Below are 26,671 nucleotides of genomic sequence, written 5' to 3' on the forward strand. Positions count from 1 at the left end.
TATATATAATATTCTTTAAACATATTTTCTAAAAGTTCTTCCATTAAAACAAAAAATAATGAGAACAAGATTTTCCTATCCCAACGTTTCTATAAAATTTCATACTCTCTCAATGCTCTGAAGGGACTCTGAAGTTTGCATGTTTTTAACTTGTTGAATTTCTTGAATCCCTGCGTACCTATCAGTTTCCACAACTGTCAGTCAATTCACAGACACTCTTGTTTCATCTAGATTCTACCTATGCCTCTGGCCCCCAAAATGGGATTACTTTGAACCAAATACAGACATCAATTATTCCATACATAAGTATGTTAGTATGAACAGTAGATACATTATTAAAATGTATTTACTTCAACAAGGGGAGAAATGGCAAAGAAATGTTTCTCAATTTCCCAGTCTATAATAGGTTGGGTAACTTTGGTGCCATTTCCCTTTCCCTGATGGCCTCAGACATCCAGATCCTTCCCTCCAACCCCAAGAAGGACTTGCTTCTCTTGTTCTCAGCTGGACAATCAACTAACCCTCCCTAAAGGTGCTCACCGATAACTCAAGTTATCTTCTGAGAGGCTTAAAATGATCCTCTCCCCAGTTACCTACATTTTTTAAAGGGGAGACAAACTCTGGCAAGCCTTCAAGACCCAAACCATACCCAGGAGAGGCTGATCTGGGAGAGGAGAAATCCTCTACTCTGCCTCCCAATGCCAACTCCAGGCACTGGGGCCAAAGGTGAGGAGAGAAATGCTTGGGTGCCAAGGTGGAAAGTTTGTTCTGCCCATCTCTGCTCTTGGCAGTCCTCTCAGTTTTGAGATACAGGAGTGGCCAGTCCATTGCATAGCATTAAGATGAAAATCCCACACGATCAAAACGTCCTGCTGAAAATCTCCCAGGTGCAGAATGCATGTTGAAGACAAGCATAGCTGCTGCAGAGAAGAACAGGCAGCCAACACTGATACGCACTTCTGCTCACTAGGCCAGGTACCAGATGAACTAGTTTGAGTTGAGAACAAATAATGCCTATCTTTAAATGCTTAGTGCAGCAAGGTGCTTTCAGTGTGCCAGGAACTAAATGCCCAGGGAAGCAGCAGATTCACAAGGACAGGATCAAATCCCCAGAAAGTGCCTGGAGAATGCATTCACCCGATAGTTAAATTCGAATACTCTGGCATTCTTCCCCTCATATTGGAAGGGTCTTACGCAGAACAATCCATACGGTGGTTTCACAACTATAGTTTCACTGCCTTCTGGGTTGTTCCAAGCACAACATCACTCAAGAAGGGAATGAACAGATGCCATGCCAATTTTAAAAATCTGAACCCTGATCGCCAGGAAGGTTTGTATGAGTATTAGTAAAACCATGATCAAAAATCTTGGTGCTAAAAACAAATCTGACTCATTCCCTGTTTGGATGTCTTATATATTTAGGAGGTAAATCGATCCTATTCAAAACAAAGGTCTTGATTTTCCCATCAACTCATTCTTCTCCTCCAAAATGTACTACGTCCTTCAAAAGCCCTCCTCCTGTCTTTTCTGTCCTCCCCAGCTCGATGAACAGTATCTCCAAGCAACTCGAGTCGCAAACCATCAAGTCATCTTTCGTTTTGCACTTTCTCTCACTCCCATGTCTGATCCTTCAATATAAGCCCCACTGGTACCATGTCCCAAACATAATCTTCCCACTTCTTCTTACCTCTACCAACTGTACCTTTCCTGAGTACATTTCTACTTCCTCTCCCTCTGTCTGCCTGCTTCCTTCCCTGTCCCACGCCTCAGAGAAGTTCCCTGACCCTGATCTAAAGACACAACCCCACCCCCCAGATACTCTGTTACTGTATCACAGTATCCTACTTTGGTATCTGCATAGGAAATGGCACTATCTGAAAATATTTTGTTCACTCTCCCTCAACAGAATGACTTCCAATAGATTGTGGTCCTTTCTTAAAGCCCAGGTCTGTAAAATCTCTATATCTGATTTTCCCCATTTCCTGGGGCTATAAAATCAGAGGGATATTCACTACTGCTTTGCACAGGGTGTTGAATAATATTTGTTGGATAAATGAATGAATTTTTATTTTACTATAATTTTCAATGTTCCATTAGAAAAAAAGTACCTGATTGAATCTCTGGGCATTTTCCAGGATCTTCCTTTCCTCCTTCAGACAGTTACAGATGATCATAGACATCTGTATTGGGTCTTCCTGAAAATTATCCTAGATATGGATTGTTAGAATAGAAACAAACTAAATTTCAGAATGTTTAAGCCATTATATATTATAAACTGAATTTGTTCCTATTCACTGAGAAGCCTCATCTTGTATTTATTAAATTCTACACAAGCTATTTTTGGTAAAATCAAAATATTCTTTTCATAAATTATGACAAAAGCTTTCTAGTAAATGCAGGTACCTAAATTATTTCTTGATTAAAAAACCAAGCATCTTCATACACGGTTCCTCTAACAGTTTTACTTTAATTTCTGCTTTTTTTGAGGCCATTTATGTTCCATTAGGATCCTGAGACAATGTAAATGATATGAAAACTATCTATGATATTTCTCAATGAATTTATCTGTTGGTCTCTGCTTTGAATTAGATATTCTTTTCAGTTCTTCTATTTCCTTGTCAAAGCAGCATATAAAACACTGGCAATCACGGCCCTTTATAACAGGTATATTCAAGCAGTCTGTAGAGAGCAAATTTCTGTAAATTTAATCTGACTTCCCCTGTCACTGGTATTATAAAATCATAAATATGTTCATAAAGGACGAAAAAGCTTCTAATTACGTACGTTGAACAGTTTGATTGTGTTGTATGAAACAAGAAAATGATCGCTCTCATCTCCACTGAGACAGAAAAGTTCTGTTACTACAGAAGTAAATATGGTAGCTAGGCTGAAGGGATGCCAGGGGTACTTTTGAAAAACTCCTAAAACTCTGTAGCCCGGTCTCCTATCTGGGATTCCCTTTGACTTGCTCTTCCATGGGAGGGCAACTCGTCCAAAAGCAAGGGAAGGTGGAGCCTAGTTCCAATTCACCGACTCTATCAGGCCTAGGGGACATCAGACCTTTCCGGACTTCTTCATCTGTATACCAAGGGCTTAGACTGGACTCACCACTAAAGTTCCTTTGAGCTTCTATCTGTTACTACAGCTCACTGCTTTTAAGATGCAACCCTTTCCCTTGGGTTTCCATTTCGACAATTTTTAGTGAAACAAGGTGACAGCATCGCATTTCTCTCAGAATTACTGACACCTAACAGGTGATACACTTAAACCTGAAAATTCCTTATGTGTTCGCAAAATAAATTGATATTTTACTTTGCTCGTGCTATAAAATATCAGCAATACAAAGGAGTTTATTCTCTGTCTCTGAAACTTTTAAAAAGACCAAAGAATGCATGCGCAACTCAAGAGTATTTGTTCAATGAATAAAACTCCTATATAGGCTTGGGAATATTTTGACTAAAGTGCAAAAACCAGGTCATACCTGAAGATTACGCTTGCTTTTCCTTATGTTATGCTGCAACAAAAAATTATTCTCCAAAGAAAAGCGACTATACTGATCATCCAGCTGTGACAGGAGGTCATGAAATCGGATGGTGGCAAATGAAACGTCATTAGCAGCATGCTCCCTGGGAGATTTAAAATGTATACATTTCATTTTAGATAGTACTTCAAACAGCCAAAATAAACATTGCTTTCCTACTGAAAACTACTTGAGAAACCAACTTTCAAGCATTCTCTTAGGTTTTTTTCCCTTCTTTTAAGACTGATGTTGCTTTGAACAGCAGTTTGTATAATATATCTATTCCATACAATTAGCATGAAAAATCCCAGAACTCAGATTGTGCACGAAACTGTTAATGGTAATTATCTCTGGAGGGGAAAAAAACCAATAGCGGCCTTTACTTTGTATGTCATTTAAAATTTTTGCAATCAGCAAATAGTAAATTTTAAAATAGAATACATATCAGTTTTCAGAGATATCCCCCTATTTTTACTACCTTCTTCCTATTTCTTTTTTTTTAAATAATTTTTTACTATGTTATGTTACTCACCATACAGTGTATCCTTAGTTTTTGATGTAATGTTCCATGATTCATTACTTGTGTATAACACCCACTACACCATGTAATATGTGCCCTCCTTACTACCCATCACCGGCCTATCCCAATCCCCCACCCCCCTCCCCTCTGAAGCCATCAGTTTGTTTCCCAGAGTCCATAGTCTCTCGTGATTCATTCTCCCTTCTGTTTACCCCCCCTTCATTCTTCCCTTCCTTCTTCTACCGATCTTCCTGCTATTTCTTATGTTCCATAAATGAGTGAAACCATACGATAATTGTCTTCCTCTGCTTGACTTATTTCATTTAGCATAATCTCCTCCAGTCCCGTCCATGTTGCTGCGAATGTTGGGTAATCGTTCTTTCTGAACCTTCTTCCTATTTCTAATCAATGTTTTACCATAATTCAGCTATCATTATTTTCTTTAACTTACTTCTTTCTATAACCTGGATTTTAATGTGGAAAATAATTGGTGCCAGCATTATCTAACTTGTCCAAAGCATTTAGGAGCACACACCATGATCAGACAGACAAAACTACATAAAAGTACTTAATGACTAACACAGTTAGCTGTGCAGAGACACATGCCATTGTTCAAACCAACACATTTTTCTGCAACAGATAATCCAAAAGGCTACAATGAGATTCATCTCTTAGCCAATGTGGCTCCAAGTCACTTATCGCTTTAAAAGCACAGAAAATCTTCAAGTAAGCTTCCCTTACCAGTCTTGTTTTTCTAGCCACTGTGCCAGGTACTGTCTGATTTCCATGGGAAAACTGTCATCATAGAGCTGGTGAACCTGCTCCAGGAATTTGGAGTCAAGCTGTTGGAGCTCATACCACTGGGACATCCTACAAGGAAACAGAGCACACAACCTAGGTCAGGAAGGGAAGACCACAGCTCCAAAGAAGGCATATCCAGCACCGTGCTTCTTTTAAATATCTTACTTACTCCAAAACATAATTTGTCTCTGAAATGTATTATTTAAACGCTGTTTATATTCCGAACCCTGGTTTTTTTATTTAGGTTTGGGGATTAATATGTTTTTCTTCCCCAGAATATCTATCTTCAGGCCTTTTGCTCAAATGTCAACATATCAGGGAAGCCTTTTTGGACATCACTTCTTACTCCATAAAACACTATCCCTCCGCCCTGATGTGTTTTTCTCCATAGCACTTATCACCATCTAACCCACCATAGATTTTCTTTTTTATTTTGATTACAGTCTGTTTTCCCCACATGAAGGGAAAAATTTGGAGGGTGGGCGGGCTGTTCACTGCTCTATCTCCAGAACACAGTGCCAGGCACATAATATGACTTTGAAATGAATCTGTACTTTTACCAAATAAAAAATGGAAAACATTATTTCATTAGATTTGCTTTCACACAAATCCTAAGAACCCTCCAAAAGTTGCTCTCTTAGAAATACAGTACATCTGGGGCGCGTGGGTGGCTTAGTCGGTTGGATGTCTGATTCTTGATTTTGGCTCAGGTCATGATCTCAGGGTCATGAGGTCGAGCCCCACATTGGGCTCTGGGCTCAGTGGGAAGTCTGCTTGAGATTCTCTCCCTCTCCTGCTGACCCTGCCCCTGCTTGTGGGCTGGGCCCATTCGTTCTAAAATAAATAAATAAATCTTAAAAAAAAAAAAAAGGAAATACAGTACATTTGCAATTTAACTCAAAGAATTTTAAACCCGTATTTTATATTTTGTGATTCATATGGCAAAATGAATTATTTTTGTCCTATACCTTTTAAGACAGATTTTCTTCTTGGCCCACTACAAACAATAAAACTATTACAAAAACCCTTAAATCTCGTAATAATTTCAAGATTGAAACAACGTTGTTAAATATAACTTCAAAAGATAAAGTAATACTACCTCTTTGTATAACTGTAAGTCCATTTTTGCATAGCAGTTCTAAGGAAATGAAAACAAAACCGATTTAAGGAAGTCCTAACATCTACGGGGAAAACGAAGAGCCTCCCATGACCACAGCGTAACTTAGGACTTACACCAGTGCACAGCTGGCAATATGCAGAGCGGGTACATGTGAATCTTGTCCTCCAGGCCTCTGAAGAAGGGGTCTGGATTTTCAAGCAGGGTATGGAAAAGTTACCCATGCTTGCTGTCAAGTATGTGGGTGCAGGCACGTAGTCATGTCTACTCCATGAATTTCCTTCCAAAGAAAAGGAAGGATATGGTGGGACGATAAAGCCAGTTACCACCACAAATAACCCCTAGAAATGGACACAAACCTGGCACACAAAATTTGGCACACCTGCTATAGGAATTTGATTTTTCACTTCAAATTAATTTTACCTGAACGGGAGTCTCCAAATCTGTGGCTCTCTCCCCACCCTGGTAGGTGCTTAATAAGGATGTGCCTAAAGCAAATATGTTGGCCAGGACGTCGGCCAGAGGGGGTACAACACCTCTTACTAGATGCAGGACCTCAGGCAGCTCACTACCCTATCAACAGTGTGGTTGTTAAGACTGGATGAAATGGCACACACTCAGCACCTGGCATGGAACAGGCAATTAATAAATTCATGAATTTATTAATCCAGAATCCATATCATCTTCTCACAAAACCTGTCATCAGTGCAAGGAGGGACATGACCATCGCCCAATCACCTGGCTCAAATTCCAATGCTATCCTTCCTGCAGTCCCAAGACCTCTTACCTCTCTGCCTCCACTACTTCCTGGTCTAGCTTCCTGCTGTACGGCCACATCACTATCTTGCTCAAAATTACTGATTTGCACCCTGACCCTATCTTCATGCATTAACAAAGCAAACCAGTCACCAAATTATCTACAGTGTTTTGGCTATGCCCAACATTTCTGCTCTACTCCAGCTGCCACTCACGCTTGAAAACAGCCTCCTCACGAATTTCTGCCTCTCTAAACCTCCCGTGATTCAAAAGTAGATACGAATGCTCCTTCTTCCATAAAGCTGTCTAACACTTACCCAGACACAATTAAGCTTTCTTTGATTTGTGCCTCATGGCATTCTGTTCCCTCTATTACAGCATCAGTTCCTTAAAAAGCTCCAGGATTCACCCCTGCATGAGGTAAGTTTCAGACTTGCCAGGACCATGTCTTCTTCTATTTTTTTTTTAATCCTTGGTATATTACACAGTGTCCTGCACATAGTATGTACTCAGTAAGTTTACTGAATTGAAATCTAGTATATTCCATACTGAATTAGAAAGTAAAGGGCAAACCATATTATGCTCCACCAAGTTTGAGTTCTGCATCCTCATTAAGCAGCAGCTGCATACTAGATTGTGCTGGAGGCTCGAGTCTTATTTCTGTCACATAAAAATAACCTCTCCAACCTGTACAAACACTTGAAGCACAGTCAAACACACACACACACACACACACACACACACTCTCTCTCTCTCTCTCTCTCTCTTTAGTATTAGTCACAATTTTTTAAAAGACTAATAGCATTTGGGAATTTGCGGGAACTTTTATATTCCAAGAAGACATTAAGCTCCTTCATCTTTAAACACAGATGCAGAATTAAGATTCCAAAATTATGCACTCATTCATTCGTTTTCATGAGCAATTACTGACCTGTCACCTTGTATCCCACCGAGGGGCTAAGGATCCCACCCAAGCAGCAGTTATACACGTGAGGTGCCTAGACTGCTGGGTTTGCATGCACAGGGTGTGAGCGTCTAACCTAGACAGCTCTCCAACGATGGCACAAGGCAAATGAAAACTTTTCTGTGAAAAAAAGAAAAGGTGACTGTGGTGAAAGTGGGAGGGACGGAAGGAAAAGTGGGGGTGGGGGGGAGATGTATTTTACGGCCGAAAATTCTGTTTCACAAGACTTCTTTACTGCTAGAGCACGACTGGCAGGGGCAATCGAGTCATTACCAAGAAGGACACCTGGGGGATTCGGGACGCAGTCTTTCCAGGATGACGGGACTCGCCTTCAAAGCCCGCCCTCGCCGGGCGTCCGGCTGCCAGGCCCCGACGGCGTGGTCCTGGCACGTCCCACCCCAGCACCTGGAAACTCAGGCCCACTCACTCTGCGCGCCGGGTCGGGCAGCGGTGGGCGGAGGCGCAGCGACGCTGCCTTTCCCGGGTTCCCGCACCCGGTTCGCCTCTGCTGGATCTGGGGTCTGACGGTCGTCGTCCCGGGTGCCGCGGAACCACTCCGCAGACTGTGCAGAAAAACGAAAGTACCAGCTGGGAGAAAAGACAGTTCCCGGCGCCCCGCCTCCTTCCGCCTCCGCCAATCACCGGGCGGCTGCCGCGCGCGGCCAATCGAACATGGCTGTTCCGCAGGGGCGCTGCCTCCCCGCCGGGGACCGCTGCACCGCCAACCCACAGAGTCCTTCCTTAGCCTTTGAGCAGGGCCCCGTGGGAGGTGACGTGAAGCCGGCTCTGTGTTGCAACCCGGCCGGTTGGCGGTTACCTCTAGACATTTTAGACAACAACTAAAAGGAAGTCTGTGTTTGCAGAGGAGGCCCAAACTTGGAGAACCTTGCATGAAACCCGTATCTGTGAACCCAAGGCAGAGGACAGAGGTGGGAACTTTGTCATTCTCGACGCTAAGTTTAGCTGCTCACCGGCTTGTTGTTAAACCCAGGGGACCGTTTTTTTTTTTTTTTTCTGCCCTCACCTTACTTGACCACCCAGAAACGTTTGGCGCAGTTGACACCTCCATTTCTCAATACTTCTTCCTTGTCCATGAAACAACAGCCACTTGTTTCTTCCTACCTCTATGGTACTCTTTCTTTATCGCTGCCTCACTCCACGGCCAAACTGTTCAACGTTAAAGGTTGTCAGGGTCCAGATGTTGGTCAGTTTTACCTACATTTCGCACGCTGTCCTGCAATGACTTCACCCACAGCTTCAATTTCCTTCTAGATGTGAAGGGCTTCTACATGTGTGTCCTGTCCACACCTGCGTATCCTGCCCACACCTCTCCTGTACGTTCCAGACCCACATGTATGGTCCTCATTTGACATTCCACTTGGAGGTCTGATAAGTTCTGCAAACTAGTTATATTCAGAACCAACTCATCATCTTTCTCCTCAAACCTGCCATTTTTTTCTAGAATTGGCATATGTCAGAGAGCTAGGAGTCATCTTTGACGTTGCCTTCTCCCTCAACCCCCACACCTAGACCGCAAGCCTTGTTGATTCTTCTTGCTAAATATTCCTCAAGTCTCATCAACTTCTCTCCATCTCATACCATCCCCACTTTTTCTCATTTGGTTTATTGCAGTAGAGTCCCAAATGGCTGCCTCACTTGCTCTTAATTGCCCCCCTTTTTAAAAGTTTACTTATTTTCTTAGTAATCTCTACACCCAACAAGGGGCTTGAACTCACAGTCCCGAGATCAAGAGTTGCATGCCCTACCAACTGAGGCAGCCAGGTACCCTGCCTTTAATTCCCTTTTAATCCATTCTCCATACAACAGTTTGAGTGATTTTTTTTTTTTCAATTTCAAAGGAGATCATGTGCTTGCCAACTTGAAAAATCCCATGATGGCTTTTCTTACAGAACTCGAATTTCTTAATATAGCTTACAAAGCCTTGGTTCCCCTATCTCTTTCTCTAATCCTATCTTGTGCCACTCTTTCCTTTCCATACTTCAGCATTTTTGTTTTCGAATATGCCAAGCTCTTTCCCCAAACTCAGGGCTTGTCACCAGCAGTTCTCCATTTGGAAAGCCCCTTGGAGGCTCTTTCCCCCAACCTCTTTTCTGGCTAACTTATCTTTTATGTCTTAGCTAAAACCTTAGCTTAAATGGCACTCCCCCTGGTAGCATCCCAGAGGCCAGCCTAGATTTGATCTTATTGGAATGTATGCCCATAAGAGAAATTGGCTCCTTCAAGTAGATGGAACTTGAATCAAGCCTTGAATAATAAGGCAAGCTTTGGTAGGAAAACTATCTAAATAATTTCCCATGGATATGCTTATATGTCTTTCTATTATGTTTTTCTCTTCCCACATCTATACACTCCTTCCTGTCACATATTCACCTTACAAGGCCAGTACTGATCTGTGATAGCGATGACCCTTGGCACCAAAATAGCTGCCTTCTATAAGAAGAGATGCCAGGCCACTATAAAATGCCTTTCCCCTCCTACTCACCTACATTTAGGGCCCAGACAATGTTTGAGAAAATCTGACTCTAGGAAGAGTCAGAACTTGTTATGAAGTTCTATGGATGCCTCCTTCCCTATGTCTTTATCCTCCTTCGCTATACTGTCATTGACCATACTCTACTGTAGCTCTCAGCGCTTCAGAACTGGAATGCTACAATAGAGACTGGGCAGACTACCTTCTTCCCATCCCTTTCCTCTCCACTGTATTTGCCAAATTAATTTCTCCAAAACTTTAACCACATTGATACGCTCAGTCCCTGCTCAAGAGCCTTGACAACTCGCATTGCATTTATGATAAAAACAAACTCTGTCTGCTAGTCTGGATCCTCCACAGAATGTCCTTACCTCTCTTTCCAGCCTTGGCTCCCATTGTCCCATTACCCAAACTAAACTCTATCCTCTCTTTTTTCCCCCATCCCCAAGCTTTTAATTTTCCTGTTTCTGTCCCTTTGCTCATACCATTGGCAAGTATTGCACTTACTAAATGGCAAGTACTGCTCCTTACTCCCTTGACTTATCAAATCTTTACCCAATTTTTAAAACTAAGCCCAAATCCTATATTCTCCTTCTGGAAACACCTCATCCGGTGGTGATTAATCTTGTCTCTGAAATAATATGATACATAAGTGTCTCCATTTATGTTGACAGTCACCATAGACTCCCTATATTATGGCTTTTGAAGTGTCCAAGCCTTATTCCCTCCAAGATTCTAAGTTCTAGGAGGGCAAGCTTATGTATTTATATTTGTATTTTGTAAGTATGACTGACATCCTTTTTTCCTTTCCCTTCCCACTCCTTGCCCTGGTTCACTCTGGCCCAACATGGAATAGAAGCATGTGAGGTACACTCAGGTATAACCAACCTGAGACTTCGAATGCTCTGTGTGATCGACTTGTCCTCATGCGCTCCTTCTCTGCACTAGGAGATGGCAGGTTCCAGCAGCCACGGCTCCTCCAGCCTGGGTCCTATGTGCCAAGATGTGTAGAGCCCCCCTGAACCTACGACCGGGAGCAGAACTGCTGCAGCCTACCCACACACCCATGAGTAAGAGCTGTTTGTTTGTGGTCAATGTTGTAAGACCCTGAGATCCCCCCCCCGCCCCCGCCCCGGCCGAAATAGCTGACTAATTCATAGATGACAGAATCAAAAGTCTCAATTATCTAAAGGTAGAATGTTGCTGTGCTGAAACCAACTAGATAAAACTTAACACAGTAAATGCAAAGACCTGTTATTTGTTTGTTTGTTTGTTTGTTTGTTTGTTTGTTAAAGGCAACAAATGACAGGGTGCTCTTTGCTGCCAGTGCCCAGCTTGGGAATACTTTTCAACACTGTATCTGGTAAGTCACTAACAATCAATAAGAAATGGCAGGTAAGATGAAACTACTTGCCACCCCCTGGCTGGTGTTTATTTAAAGGAGAGTCAAGGATGGTGAGGAGTCTAGAAACCACATTTTATGATGAGTAATTGAAAGCACTCATAAATTCACATGATGTTACAGTGGAAAGATTCTTAGAAACCATCCCAGATCTCCAATTTGAAGCAATCTTTTCCTGGAGAAGTCCTGGAGAAGATAGTATCATTCCTGTTCTTCATTCATCCCTTCTTTGATTTCTAATCACTCGGTTGTATTTATTTAATTATATATACAATAACTATAGATATAAATATGAAGTTTACAATGCAGCTTAAAAACCAAGGCAAAAAGATAGATATCAGTTATATAATTCCCATTAGAAGAAATTAGGATCTCCTGGTAGATTGTTTTTAATAATGGCCCCATTAGGGGCACCTGGGTGGCTCAGGTGTTAAGCATCTGCCTTAGGCTCAGGTCATGATCCCAGCATCGGGCTCCCTGCTCGGTGGGAAGCCTGCTTCCCCCTCTCACACTCTCCTTGCTTGTGTTCCCTCTCTCCCTGTCTCTCTCTGTCAAATAAATAAATAAAATCTAAAAACAAAAAATAATGGCCACATTATTCCTTCCTTTTATCTACGCACTTTGGCAATGTGACTCTGTAGCTCCTTTCAGCAACAGGTGGGGACTATTGTCCCGCCCCTTGAATTTGGGCTGGCTTGTGACTTGCTTTGACCAACATTATACAGCAGATGTGACATTGTGCCATTCTGAGTCTAGGCCTCAAAGGGCCTTGCAGTACTCCCCCCCACAAACCCTGCCCTGTCTCCAAGGCCAGTCAGCCTAGCCCGCTGCAGCATAAGAGAGTGCACAGAGCACGCAGAACACAGCTGAAGGGTGTGGCTGTCAGGGCTTAGGCCTCAGACCTGTGAGACAGCAAGATCAGAGACCTGACCCAGATGAGCTGAACTGCCCAGTCTACCGCAGACTCACAGGCAGTGATAAACACTTGTAGCTTTATCCCCACTGAGTTTTGAGGGGAGTTTGGTTTGCTCTGTAGCAGATCACTGACGCAGACCTTACGGAGGAAAGCAAAGCATCCTACTACTGAGTTACAAAATGGAATTTCTCAGGTGGTGCAGGACCATTGCCCTGCCCCCACCACGAATATTTTTCTTGGGGTCTCTCAATCCCCAGCAGTACACTGTGCTGTGTGTTCTTATGAACCCGTGAAAAACGTACTCCCTCTGTGTTCTGTCTTAATAGCCTTGGTCTGTTTCAAAATGGCAGCTACAAATCTGATGGAAAAAAATCTACAGTACAATATTACATTTTAGACATATTTTTCCAATATTGTAGTAAAGTTGGTAACATATATCCAATAGTAGGAATTACACTTAATCAGGGTAAACTGTATTTGCTAATCTGTTAATACAACGGGATTAAAAGATTTCTAAAATTCTCCCTAGTTCTTTTTTTATATTCATATGCTAGAATATGAAAGTTATGCCTTCAAAGACTATTTAGTTATTGGAAAATATCCATGTATAAAATTAAATTAAAATGCAGGAAAGAAAACATTCTATTACTGTAAGAATATATAGAAATGTAAATACATGGAACGCTCAGAGAGAATGGGAAAGGGGGAGACGGAGGGAAAATATTTGACAATGTTTAAGTTTCTGAGTGGTGGATTACTATATAATTTTTTTCTTTTTTTCCCCCTACAATTGTCTATACTGAGCACATTCCAATTCATAGTGCAAACACCCTTGTGAACACCTGTTGAAGTCCAGTGCTTTCTGCACAGCAGCCCATGCCGGCCCAGGATGCGGTACACTGGAAAGTGCAGATTGTCTTCCGTTTGAAATGGTTCCAAAACAGCCCGGCCGGCGTGCGGGGGGAGGGACGCGAATGCTCGGAAGAGCCGTCCCACGTGCTTTCGGGGAAACGGCCCTGGAGCGAGAAGGAGCAGAATTGGGAGGAAACCGAAAAGCGAAAGTAAAGAGACTCAGGGAGCAGTACGCAGGCGCTGGCCCGGGGATTTTCCCACTGACTGGCTGCCGGCTCAGCGGTTGCCCCCCCAGCCTCGGGGGGGGGGGGTGGGAGCGGTGAGACGGGATGCGCACGCTACCCCCGGACGGTGGGCACCTGCCCAGCGCCCTTCTAGCTGCGTACGTCTGAGAGTAGCGGCCCAGGACAAGAAGAAGGGGTGTGTGTGTGTGTGTGTGTGTGTGTGTGTGTGTGTGTGTGCCCGTTAACTTTGGAAGGAGGAAAGTGAATGTTTTCTAATTCCTTAAGGTGGTGGAAAACTTAACCGTTCCGCTTGCTTCCACCTTTTCTTTCTTCTTACCCTAGAGGCCACCCTTTTTCCTCCCTCTCTCCATCGCTACAATCTGTACGCACGCTCAGATCCTTCTGTCTTTCAAGCTCTGACCCTTCCCCAGCTGGTGTAAAGGTGAAGGTGGAGGGCCGGCTGGTTCTTCAGGAGTCCTTTTGCTATATATGCAAAAGGAGCTTTTCTTTTTCTCCTGGGATCTTCTTGCCCCCTGCCTTCTTCTTTATGGCGATTATACCAGAGGGAGTAGGGGAGGAGTGTAATGATTTCAGAAGTTTGGCAGGCCCAGGAGAAATAGTTTGGGTCCTGCCTGCCATCTGTGTGACTTACTGAATGATTCCAGGAGGCACAGGCCTCTTTGGGCTCAGCGCCATCACTAGCAAAGGATACTAACTTCTTAGGGTGACATAGGTACCAACCTAGGACTTCAGTGTGTGAAGGGATCCATCTTACTATACCACAGCCTCCAGTTTCATGTGAGAGTGACCCCTTGTCCCTGTGGCTGCAACAAACACCCCAGCAAGTGCTCTTTACATAATTCCCACAGTGCAAATGGACATTGATTTTCCCCTGTTTGAAGGACAGGACAGGCTATATAATTTGCAGGGCCCAGTGCAAAATGAAAATATGGAGTCCCTTATTCAAAAATTATAAGAATTTCAAGAAGGCAATAGTAGGGCATTAAACCAAGCATGGAGTCCTTGTGAGTGCTGGCCCTGGGCAACTGCTCAGGTTGCACACTAATGAAGTTAGTGTGAAATCGAAGGAAAGGAGAGTTCTCCCATAGAAACCTTTTTACATATTTACTTAAAACAGATGAAAACTTAGATAATGAAGGAACAAAAACAATAACACCACTCCTTCCTATAGCACTTGCAATAAAATCCAGAGCCTTCAGCTTTTCCTATAGAGTCCTACATGATGTGGTCTTGCCCCTCTCTCCTACTCATGTCATTCCATGCCTCACCACGTTACCCTCCCTGTGGCCTCCTTCTGTTCCTCAAGTACTCAAGATTTTATCGGCCAGGGTCTCATGTATGTGCTGTTCTTTTAGGATGCTGTGTTCCTGGCTGTGTCCATGGACTTGCTCCTTCTCATTCTTTAGGTCTCAGATCAGATCTCTCTCCAGAGAGACCTTCACTAACCACTGCTTGCAGCTACTCTATATAGTCTTCATAGTACTTATTAAATTTGTCATTTATTATTTGTCTGTTTTCATCTCTCCTCACAACAGGAGGGACTTGGTGCTGTGACAGCCTGCCTCATCTTGGGTTCCAAGCCTAGCGCCCTGAGGCATCTGTGTATGAATTACTGTCTCTCTTGGGACAACTGAGAAAACAGTCAAGGAAATCACTGACTGTGGCTTATGGTTCAGATGGGAAACCCAAGTTGAGAAAGACAGTCCCTGATACACAATCTCATTTTTTTTTTATGAGTGCATCACACCTTGACCAATACTGGAATGAGGAATCACAGGTGAATTCAACCATTCAGACCTCAACAGTGGCTCTAGACCTATTGAGCTAGAATTGAGGGGAGGAGAATAAAGAGCATGTGTATTCTGAAAAACTCCCTGAAGGATTTTAATGAGAGCACCACTCCTCCACACCCTTTCCAACCTCTCTCCCATCTCCACCCTATCTAGACAGCCTCCGGGCTTCTTCCTGTTGGCAGCGCTCTATGAGGCATCTAAGTGAATGACTTTCAAGCCTAATGTGAGAGAGTGTTGTGTAAGGCTTTTACCCAGGGTAGGAGTGTAAAGGCAATGAGTTCAATAAAGGTGGAGATAAGGGAAATTGAAAGAGCACTTGGTTCATCTGTGCATGGGCAGATGTCTGGGATGTTAGGCACATAGAAGATATCTAAATTAATGGGAAATTAGAATGAGTTAATAATCAGACATTCTAATCCAGAGCATTTCTACAGAGTCTGGAAATTATGAATGAGGTGGAGTAGAGGGGAAGCAGTAGCAAGCATGTTTGGTTAATCAGTTTGAAGTGTAGTATTAGTGACTATTCCATAATTTTAGAATTTGTAGGATTGTAAAGACAATTTAGCTTAGTCTTGCAGGCAGAAAGGAACCGATTACTGACCTCTGTGTGCTCAAACATTAAATCATTAACAAATACTTATTCAGGGGCAGAATGTGTTAGATTTTAGGGCTAGAACTGTGAACAAAGTCTTCTTGGTCCCTGTACATACAGAGCTTGCTTAGAGTCTAATGAAGAAGACGCTGATAAGCCTTTACAACAAAGGTGGTAGGAATGGTACTGGGAGATGTAGAGCATCTGGAGGAGGCGTGAAGTGACCTGAGTCATACAGGTGTGCCCGTGGCGGGGGGGGGGGGGCGAAGACTTTCTAGAACCTGAAGGATGTGTGAACGTTATCCAGGTGGCAGGGATGGGGTTAGAGAACTGAGAGGATGCAGTGGAGGGAAGGCGGAGGGAGCCCAGGCCATCAAAGAAACTGAAAGTAGTTCAGTCTTGTGTGTGTGTTTTGCAGGATGAGAAGCTGTTGTTGGGGGAGGTGATGAGAGACGAGTTGAAGACTAAGAAGAGACTAAACGATGTATGACTTTGGAAAGATCTGTTGAGAATTATGGTCATCATCCAGAGCTGGGATTCTTAAGTTTTGGCCATGGGCCCCTTTGGCAGTCCCATGAACTCCTTCAAAGAGTAATGTTTTTAGTTGAATAAAATAAAATACATGAGATTAAATAGAAAACCTGCTACACTGAAATGCAGATATCAAAATATTAAAACTAACTTTGTGACATAGTGATATAAACGCTCGTTAATGGCATTAAATAAGATCTCACAGCAGGTCTGATGAATGCAATTTCAAAAGTGTGCTTAGCATAAGCCATAGTTTGAGATAATTGTAACAACTGTAATGTGACAAAAATGTGTGGGTCATGGTTTGTTGACTTTACTCCTAATTGATGGAAATTCTAAGTTTCAATTAGAAGTCTGTAAAAATAGACTGACGTTTGCCATCCAAACTCATGAACCTCCAGAATTCTATCCATACATGCCGGGTAAGACCTGCTGATGCAGAGCACCAGAAGCCATACAAAGATTATAAACAGGGGGTGAAATGATGTGATTTATTTTCAATAGTGCCCTCTGTCTACATAGGAAGCTGCATAGAATTGTTTGGTGTTGACTCTAGGGATGTTGCAGAGCGTGTCCTTCGTCATGTTTGTAGAGTGTCCTCTTTGAGGACTCTGGTGAAAATGTTCTAGGTCTCACAGTGGTGGTTACACAACTGTATGGGTTTGTCAGAAAAGGGTGAATTTTATTATGTGTATATTATACTTCCTCTAGCCAGACTTTAAAAAATGTAAGCAGTCAGGGGCGCCTGGGTGGTTCAGTCGGTTAAGCGGCCAAGTTTTGGTTTCAGTTCAGGTCATGATATCCATGTCCTGGGATTGAGCCCTGTGTCGGTCTCCACACTCAGTGGGGAGTCTGCTTGAAGATTCTCCCCCTCTGCCCCTCCCCAACTTGTGCCCGCACACACACACAAACACACACACTCTCTCTCTCAAATAAATAAATCTTTTAAAAATGAATGCAAGCAGTCAATCGATGCTCATGGTCAATTTGAAAAAAGAAGAAAATTATGTCAGAAATTGAAGTGTGTGCACAGAGGCAGTTTGCTAAGTCTGGACTATAGTTATCTGCTGTTAGAGTATAGCAGTAATTGGTTTGACCTCTAATTCTGTTCCTTCTTCTGCAGGGAGCTCTGGGCCTCCTAAACATGTGAGGTAAAGAAAAATCCCTTGGGTTTGCCAGAAGTATACTCATTCCTATGGGTTTTGGGGGAGCCTTCCTTGCTACCTTAAGATTTTGAGGAAATCCACTTGGACACTGCCTTCTTTCAACATTTATTCCTGATAAAGGCACTGATATTCAGTACAGTTGGTCAAAGTGAGTCTATGTGAAAAAGAATTTAAGAAGGGATTAGCAAAATGGACATCTGTGATTGGTCTGGGATGGGTGAGGGGAGGAGTGAAAATGGGATTTAAAAAACAAATCTAGGGACACCTGGGTGGCTCAGTCGTTAAGCGTCTTCCTTCAGCTCAGGGCATGATCCCAGCGTTCTGGGATCGAGCCCCGCATCGGGCTGCCTGCTCAGCGGGTAGCCTGCTTCTCCCTCTCCCACTCCCCCTGCTTGTGTTCCCTCTCTTGCTGCCTCTGTCAAATAAATAAATAAAATCTTTAAAAAAATAAAAATAAAAAATAAATCTATATTTTATTTCATTAAATGCTACTTATTTGCTGCCAATTGTGAGAAAAAAAAATTTGGTGGGAGGATTTGGTGGAAATGTGATCTAAATTCCCTTCCCGTTCATTGTACTTCTCTCACGTGGCACTCATTATCCTCAACTAAACAGGTATCTCCAGGAATCCCCTGACAAAATCCCATTACTCTCACGAAGATGATTTCCAGAATGTAAGACTCACATTCTTGGGAACTAACTCTACACTGTGAGCAAGAACTTGGTTTTGATTTTCTGAATCTAAGTACAAATAGTCACTGAACTCTTATTCTTACTACATGGCCTCTGCCTCTATTATAGGGAGCAAACTACAGACGTCCTTGTATTGTCTGCCTTCAAATAACAATGATAGTTAAGATCACATATGAAAACTTGACATTCTGCTACCAGGCTCTATATTGAGTTTTTAAAAATTTTGCTGAATAAGAGTGCAAAATACTTTTAATATGTATATTCCAGGGAATGAAAAGCTTCTGCAACCTTCTTTGGCTTCTAAGTCCAATTGTTTGAGTGTATCCTGGTAGGAGATTACCTCTTTATAATTCAAAATATCAATCAAAATATAATAACTTTAAACCAGGTTTATGATTATTTCCTCTCCTTTTGCTGTCAATTGATATATTTGAATTGCAGAAAATTGGGCATGTAGAGGAGAGACTAGGAGAATGCACCTCAAGTTAGCCTCGTGGTCCTCCACCCAACAGACACCTTGACCTTAAGAGTACTATCGGAAGGGGCGCCTCGTGGCTCAGTCTGTTAAGTGCCTGCCTTTGGCTCGGGTCTTGATCTCAGGGTCCTGGGATTGAGCCCCGCATCAGGCTCTTGCTCAGTGGGGAGCCTGCTTCTCCCTCTCTCTCTCCCTTTTGCTTTCTCTCTCTCAAATAAATAAATAAAATCCTAAAAAAAAAAAAAAAGTACTATCAGGAGCTTGCGAAAGAATAAGGGAACTGGCCTTGGGGCAGGTCCAGAGTTTGCCTCTGGAAGAAAAATAGATGATCCAGTTGGGCACATGTGAGTGGGTATAAAGGATTTGATTGGTAAGATGGAATCTCTCTGAGGAGGCAGGTTATATTAAAAACTTTTTTTTTTTTTTTGACATCTTTTCCGTTAAACATTAGCTTCTCCCTGTTTGACTTGCCTCAGGGACAGAAGGTAGGTGGAAGAAGTTAGAGGGGGGTCCTCCAGAGGGAACTATCTGGTAGTTCCAGATAGTTCCAGATAGCTGATGGCTTTTACCTGCTAGAACTCAGGACATTAGCGTATTTGGCTTTTCTCTCAGGTCTTCTTGCTGGGTTTTGAGTGATGTAGGTGTGACTTTGTCATTCTTGACCTATTCTGAAATCTTAAGACTTAATCCTTCTAGAGACAAAATTGTAAGTAACATGTAAGTAACAAAATAAAAAATGAAACAAACACAAGCGAGTCTTCTGTTAATGTTATATTGACACTGGTTTCTTAAAGTGTCTTATCTTGCAAGTTTATCTGAAGCTTTGGTTTTTAGCATTTCAATCAGGACATTCCTAATTGGTGGTGTCATGCCAGTGAGAGGAGAGCTTCAGACTTCAACCATTTTCTGGAACCTGGTATATACAAAGCTGAAGAAATAAGATATGATTGTTGGCAAAGATCAGTCCTTAAGCTTTTCATTTGCTTCCTTTTGAGTGTCAAGAGTTTATCCTGTCATTCAGCAGAATACGGAGACTTCATCTAAAATTGGAAAATGAAAATGACTTTTGAAGAAGCTATTGGTTTTTGCAAATAAGTCATAATTTTTTAGGTAAACACCCTTTTGTATACTAACAACTTCACAATCTTTCTACCACTTAACTGTTCAGTATTCACAAATTTCATCCCACAAAAACGTAGTGAGGAAATGCGTGCAAAATGTAGCAGAAGTTCTTATAACTAATGATTTAAGACAACCAACACTGGAATAAGCTATCAAAAGGGACTATGGGTTTTCCATCCCTGGAAATCTTTGAGAGGACTACAACTCACTTGGTTTATAACCCGTGTAGAGGAGCAAAAATTTGCCACCCTAAAATGCGTCTTTTTAAGACATTGAGGAAGACATAAAAAGATGGAAAGATATTCCATGCTCATGGATCGGAAGAATTAACATAGTTAAAATGTCCATGCTACCCAGAGCAATCTACACTTTCAATGCTATCCCGATCAAAATACCAAGGACATTTTTCAAAGAACTGGAACAAACAGTCCTTAAATTTGTATGGAAACAGAAAAGGCCCCGAATCTCCAAGGAACTATTGAAAAGGAAAAACAAAGCTGGGGGCATCACAATGCCGGATTTCGAGCTGTACTACAAAGCTGTGATCACAAAGACAGCATGGTACTGGCACAAAAACAGACACATAGACCAATGGAACAGAATAGAGAGCCCAGAAATGGACCCTCGGCTCTTTGGGCAACTAATATTTGATAAAGCAGGAAAAAACATCCGGTGGGAAAAAGACAGTCTCTTCAATAAATGGTGCTGGGAAAATTGGACAGCTACATGCAAGAGAATGAAACTTGACCACTATCTCACACCATACACAAAAATAAACTCCAAATGGATGAAAGACCTCGATGTGAGACAGGAATCCATCAAAATTCTAGAGGAGAACATAGGCAACAACCTCTACGACATCGGCCAAAGCAACCTTTTTCATGACACATCCCCAAAGGCAAGAGAAACAAAAGATAAAATGAATTTATGGGACTTCATCAAGATTAAAAGTTTCTGCACAGCCAAGGAAACAGTCAGAAAAACTAAGAGGCAGCCCACGGAATGGGAGAATATATTTGCAAATGACACTACAGATAAAGGACTGGTATCCAAGATCTACAAAGAACTTCTCAAACTCAATACACGAGAAACAAATAAATCAAAAAATGGGCAGAAGATATGAACAGACACTTTTCCAATGAAGACATACAAATGGCTAACAGACACATGAAAAAATGTTCAAAATCATTAGCCATCAAGGAAATTCAAATCAAAACCACACTGAGATACCACCTTACGCCAGTTAGAATGGCAAAAATAGACAAGGCAAGAAACAACAATTGTTGGAGAGGATGTGGAGAAAGGGGATCCCTCCTACATTGTTGGTGGGAATGCAAGTTGGTACAGCCACTCTGGAAAACAGTGTGGATGTCCCTTAAAAAGTTAAAAATTGAGCTACCCTATGATCCAGCCATTGCACTACTGGGTATTTACCCCAAAGATACAGACGTAGTGAAGAGAAGGGCCATATGCACCCCAATGTTCATAGCAGCAATGTCCACAATAGCTAAATTGTGGAAGGAGCCGAGATGCCCTTCAACAGATGACTGGATTAAGAAGTTGTGGTCCATATATACAATGGAATATTACTCAGCTATCAGAAAGAACGAGTTCTCAACATTTGCTACAACATGGACAGCACTGGAGGAGATAATGCTTAGTGAAATAAGTCAAGCAGAGAAAGACAACTATCATATGATTTCTCTCATCTATGGAACATAAGAACTAGGATGATCGGTAGGGGAAGAAAGGGATAAAGAAAGGGGGGGTAATCAGAAGGGGGAATGAAACATGAGAGACTATGGACTATGAGAAACAAACTGAGGACTTCAGAGGGGAGGGGGGTGGGGGAATCGGATAGACCGGTGATGGGTAGTAAGGAGGGCACGTATTGCATGGTGCACTGGGTGTTATACACAACTAATGAATCATCGAGCCTTACATCGGAAACCGGGGATGTACTGTATGGTGACTAACATAATATAATAAAAAATCATTTAAAAAAAAAATAAAATAAAATGCGTCTTTTTAGCATGTAGATTATTTTAGGCTGATTATTCTTAAGAAACAAAAAGCTAGGAAGAAACTTTGACCTTCCCCCTAACTGTCTAAAAGAATTTAGATAGAGGATCTGGCTCCAGGAAGGGAGTTACCACCATCGATAACTACAGTATAATATGAATTAGGTGTGGTAGACAGGGAGGAACTTAACAAAGTTTGCTAGTTAAAATTCTTCTCTGTGCCCCCATTGTTTCTGTATGGCCCAGCAAACATTTTAAACAAATGGAATATTTACTCTTTTTCATCTTCCCGTGAATTGTCTTCAATCCCTTTGAAGTCCCATATCCCAGCCCCTTCTCCTTAGCTCAGAATGGCATATAAGCCTCAATTGCTTGTCTGTGGGCCTCATATTCTTATGGCCCCCCTGTTAGTACTTTATTTAGTTAGTAATTATTTGATTTTCTCTTATTAATCTGTTTCATGTCAATTTAATTCTTTGATCAGCCAAAAGCACTTTTAAGGGTAAAGTAAACATTTTCTTCCCCAACACCCAACATACAAATTTCTTGGGGCTCAGGGTCCCTCCAAGATTCTAATATTCTAGTATGTTCATCTGGATGTAAATTGAATCACTTGATAGTACTGAGGAATAATAATAGATAGGATGCATCCTAAATCACATTATTGCGTTTAAGATTGAGATTAAGTTCTCAGGAGAGTATTATTATGCTGCTACTAACTGTAAACCACGTACTACTTGAAGAAGCTCCTGGGACAGGACTAATAATGCAAGTAAAAATTAAGAAAAATTGGAATTTGTGGTTCTTGAACTAAAATAAATATTGAACTAGGCTTATAAACAGTGACTAATATACATTGTCTACTAAAGTGGGAGAGTGGTGGGGAGTGGTACAGCAAATGGTAGTAGTGACAAAGTGTACGTGAGTGAGGAAGAGGAATACTTTGCCCCTTGATGGCTTTTGATGGAAAGAACTTAAGCAGTTCAAATGGTGAAGATGTCTGTTTTCAATGCCCATACCAGTGACCCACAGGAACATACAGACACACCCAGTGTTATGCTCATGGATTTGGTCCAACAAAAGTGTTTTCTCACTTCTCAGGCAGAACTTCAGCCCCTTTGATTAACAGGTACCACATTTGCTTCATGAGGAGTGCCCTTGACCAGCAATGGAAAAGAAAGGGAACATACTGCCGTTTCAATTGTTGTGGGACTCAGGTTTTCTCTCAGCACTGCATATACGCTTGGAGACATGGGAAGAAGATCTGATGGAGAATGTGGCTCAGCTGAATCACTTCGGCTTAAAGAGATAACAAGGTACATGTTGAAAAGGATTAAAAATAATAGCTTCTGGTGACACTGTGTCAGGAACTCATTTCTAGGGTTTCATCTATTTGTTTCACTGAGATGCCTAATTCATTGTTTGAAATCAGAGCACTCAGTGTACTCTGGAATATACAGCATATAAAAAGGCAACTTTATAATTCCAGTCATGGTAGACTATGGTGCTTCCTGAACTAGCTTTACGTATTAAAGCAAATGGGACATTGAGCATTAAAATGCTTTATTGTCAGGTATATGTACTCTGCTCTATCCTAAAATTTCCTGTAGAAATCCTTTTTTTGAAAAAGATAAATTCAGTAAGAGAGATATTTTACATGTGGCTAAGGCTACTTACATTGTTGAAATGGGTATAAAAACAGATGGAACATAACCTTTGTCCCCCCTTTCTGTTGGTCTTGAAACTGGAAAAGAAAGGCAGGAAAAAATGTTACCAATATTACTGATAAAAATTTTTTAATCTTTAGAAAAATATAAGTAATGTTAAAAAGTAGAGATATTATGATTGTTTAGTGACTCACAAAAATTTTTAGTTGAATAGATGAAACGATATTTTAGAAGAACATAAAATGTGTACAAGAAGAGAAAAACAAATCTCTTGGCAGGCCTAATCTGACTTCACATATTTTTGTCTCCAAAATGCATGAGGAAACGTGGGAGTCAACTATATTACCTGTCTTCAGTGGTATGTTTAAGTTTGATTATATTTGATTGATTTGTGTATTGGGGGATTTATAGTAACTCAGTAGGGTAGCAGCAAGTCAGCATCTGTGGGTGCCAATTGTAGGCTATTCCACAAGATAGTACTCATAGATTTAGTTGCTACAGAAGAACATTTTAATGGATTGTATATACTTTCATTAGAGATACAGAATTGTAAACTTACATTACAATTACAGAGCTAATTTTATTTATATTCTTCCACGTATTTAATAAATATTTACCAAGCACTTCTTTTGGTCAGGTATTATTTTAGCCCCTTAGGGTACAACCAGGAAAGGCAGGAACGTCAAGACTTGTAATTGGCAGGCCAGCAGGTGGGGAAGGAAGTGCTGAGCCCCTTGGCCCCTCCCTGGCAAGTAGGTCATCCAAGCTGAGTTGTGAAACTACGGTAAGGTAAAAAATGTAAAGCTTATAAACCCTGGGGCTTCTTTTGCAGAAAACAGACTCCCTGAACTCTTAACAGCTCCCTAATCTTTACCTCCTCTTTCTTTTCCTCTCTCCCAGTCATAGACGTGAAGTCAGCACCACTTCTGTTTGGGAAGGAGAAAGCCAAAACTCTAAGGCGGCTAGGAGAAGGCGCCATGGCCTTGTGAAGTCTGGTCACAGCCACCAATTACGAACTACTCTGCTGGAGTTGGGCAGCCCCAGCTGTCCCTCTTCAGGAACTGCTGACGCACTACTTCGTTTCTAAGGCTTTGACCTCCACATACCCCCTACGTCTTATGACAATCAAAGTAAACATAAAAAGAGGAACTTGATTTACTTTACTCCAATATGAGGTTATTTGCCAAAAGCTGAGGAAAACAAGCAAACAGAAAGAACCTAACCTTCGCATGGCTGGGAGCTGTAGTGTTTACCGAAGGCTTTGTCTTTGGGAATGTCAGGATAAAGGTACTTCAGAGGGTTTTCAGGAATGTTTTCAGCCATAATAACCTTGTAATCTCGAAGGATGTCGGCGAATGGCAGAGCAGACAACCGGCCCTTATTGTAGGGTTCTACAGAGTGGAATCTCACTTCTCCTGGAAAAACAGAAAGGGTGGGTCGGGGGAGGAACATTCAGGTTCCTGCGGGCGTTCTTTGGGGACATTCTTCCTGCCCACGTCATCTTTATGTCACTGGCTATAAAACAATGTCAGCCCTTTCCTGCAGTGTGGACAGTACAGATTGCCACACAATAGAGGACACCCACACAGGCTGTGAGAAATTCATAGGACTCTCTTCTGGAACAACGGTAACAACTAGTACTCAACCCCCCTGGAAACATGGAAAACAGCACACCATGCTACACACTTCTGAAAACTGAAATACCAATAGCCAAACTCAGTACTAATTTCACACATATAAACGACAGTGAGCACGTACCATTTTCAGAATGGTCTACCCAGGTGAAAGTTATTCCTCCAAGGTGGCTTTCACTGAATCTTAACAAAAAGGTTCCAGGCATTTTATCCTTTAGCAAGAGGCGCTCCTTCTCTTTGCTAACAAAGCCCATGACATACCTAAAAATAGAACAATGCATAGTTTTATCTCATCGAACACTGTAATTTATTACATATGTATTTATTTCATTCACAAAGAACAGACCTAAATTTGTTCTGAGTATAATAAAAAGTCAATGAAATACTGCTAGAAGATTAAACATCAGTACTCTATGAAGAATGTAAGCAATGAACTATTCCCCAACTCCCCATCACTAAACATGCTTAAAAAGAAAAGAAAAAGAAAGGAAAAAACCAACAGCTTAAAAATAAGAACCTAATGAACTCATATGGAAAATATAGCCTGTAACTCACCCATCTATCCAAAGAGGAAGAATGTGTTTCTTAATTAGATCTAATATTGCTTCAAGCCATGTCCAAAAGGTAAATGCTTTACCAGGTAAGTGTTCCTGTTGTAATAAGCAAACACGTCAGGACAATGATTATTTTAATAGCCATGTTGATATAATAATTTAAGTTCCATTTTTCAATGAAATACTTCATTTAAACTTTTTTTAAAAAACTTATTTTAGAGACAGAGAGAAAGCAAGCCCGGGGAAGGGGCAGAGGGAGAGAGAAAATCCTGAAGCAGACTCCCCACTGAGCAGGGAGCCCAATGCAATGCAGGGCTCTATCCTAGGACCCTGAGATCACGACCGGAGCAGAAACCAAGAGTTGGCTACCCAACTGACTGAGCCACCCAGGCGCCCCAAAATACTTCCTTTAAAGAAGACAATAGTTTAGAGTTAAAAAAAAAAAAACAACTGCATCCAGGAAATCCTCAAAATCCCAGATTATGTTATGGAGGCTTAAAAAGAAGAACTACTTAAAAAAATTATCTAAATGATATTCTTGCTCCCCTATTTGTACCTTGCAGAACTTGGCCCAGGTGAGATGACCATCATTGTAGCTAGATTGGACTAAAAGAAAAGAATGAGATTTTTATTAAACAATCAGACTTTTCAATTTGGTGCTCAATTTAGATTTTACCCAGCCCCTTTCAGAAATTTCTTAAGCACCTGTTATGGATTTGCAGTGTACTTAATGCTAGAAACAATAAAAATTAAAGATATGAAATTTATTTTCTAAAAAATAATTCTTTTCAGTGAAGGAGCTAAGATAACTTTAGAAAGAGGGTGAGTGTCTAGGGCCA

General features: G+C 41.6%; 2 protein-coding genes across 6 annotated transcripts in view; both read right to left on the reverse strand.

Annotated features, from left to right (window-relative positions):
• STAT1 (signal transducer and activator of transcription 1) overlaps positions 1–8,272 on the reverse strand; it is a 38,541-nt gene extending 30,269 nt beyond the window's left edge. The window contains exons 1-6 of one of the 4 annotated variants that reach the window (XM_045806347.2): positions 8,106–8,271; positions 7,646–7,798; positions 6,075–6,238; positions 4,782–4,910; positions 3,482–3,626; positions 2,109–2,207 (exon numbers count right to left, since the gene is read on the reverse strand). In XM_045806347.2, coding sequence (XP_045662303.1) covers positions 2,109–2,207; positions 3,482–3,626; positions 4,782–4,909 — 372 coding nt within the window. In that variant the 5' untranslated portion in view covers position 4,910; positions 6,075–6,238; positions 7,646–7,798; positions 8,106–8,271. Of the gene's footprint in view, positions 1–2,108; positions 2,208–3,481; positions 3,627–4,781; positions 4,911–6,074; positions 6,239–7,645; positions 7,799–8,105 lie in introns of all 4 variants that reach the window. The other 3 variants (XM_045806346.2, XM_045806349.2, XM_045806348.2) reach the window with 3 other exon arrangements.
• An 11,318-nt stretch (positions 8,273–19,590) lies between these two features.
• The window catches only part of STAT4 (signal transducer and activator of transcription 4), an 88,602-nt gene continuing 81,521 nt past the window's right edge, over positions 19,591–26,671 (reverse strand). For both annotated transcript variants that reach the window (XM_045806359.2, XM_087862183.1), the window contains exons 18-24: positions 26,389–26,438; positions 25,834–25,928; positions 25,403–25,539; positions 24,868–25,059; positions 23,655–23,721; positions 23,168–23,276; positions 19,591–19,874 (exon numbers count right to left, since the gene is read on the reverse strand). In XM_045806359.2, coding sequence (XP_045662315.1) covers positions 19,848–19,874; positions 23,168–23,276; positions 23,655–23,721; positions 24,868–25,059; positions 25,403–25,539; positions 25,834–25,928; positions 26,389–26,438 — 677 coding nt within the window. In that variant the 3' untranslated portion in view covers positions 19,591–19,847. The remainder of the gene's footprint in view (positions 19,875–23,167; positions 23,277–23,654; positions 23,722–24,867; positions 25,060–25,402; positions 25,540–25,833; positions 25,929–26,388; positions 26,439–26,671) is intronic.

This window comes from Ursus americanus, chromosome 1 (assembly GCF_024610735.1).
Source record: "Ursus americanus isolate L20-20 chromosome 1, mUrsAme1.1.p, whole genome shotgun sequence".
NCBI lineage: Eukaryota > Metazoa > Chordata > Mammalia > Carnivora > Ursidae > Ursus > Ursus americanus.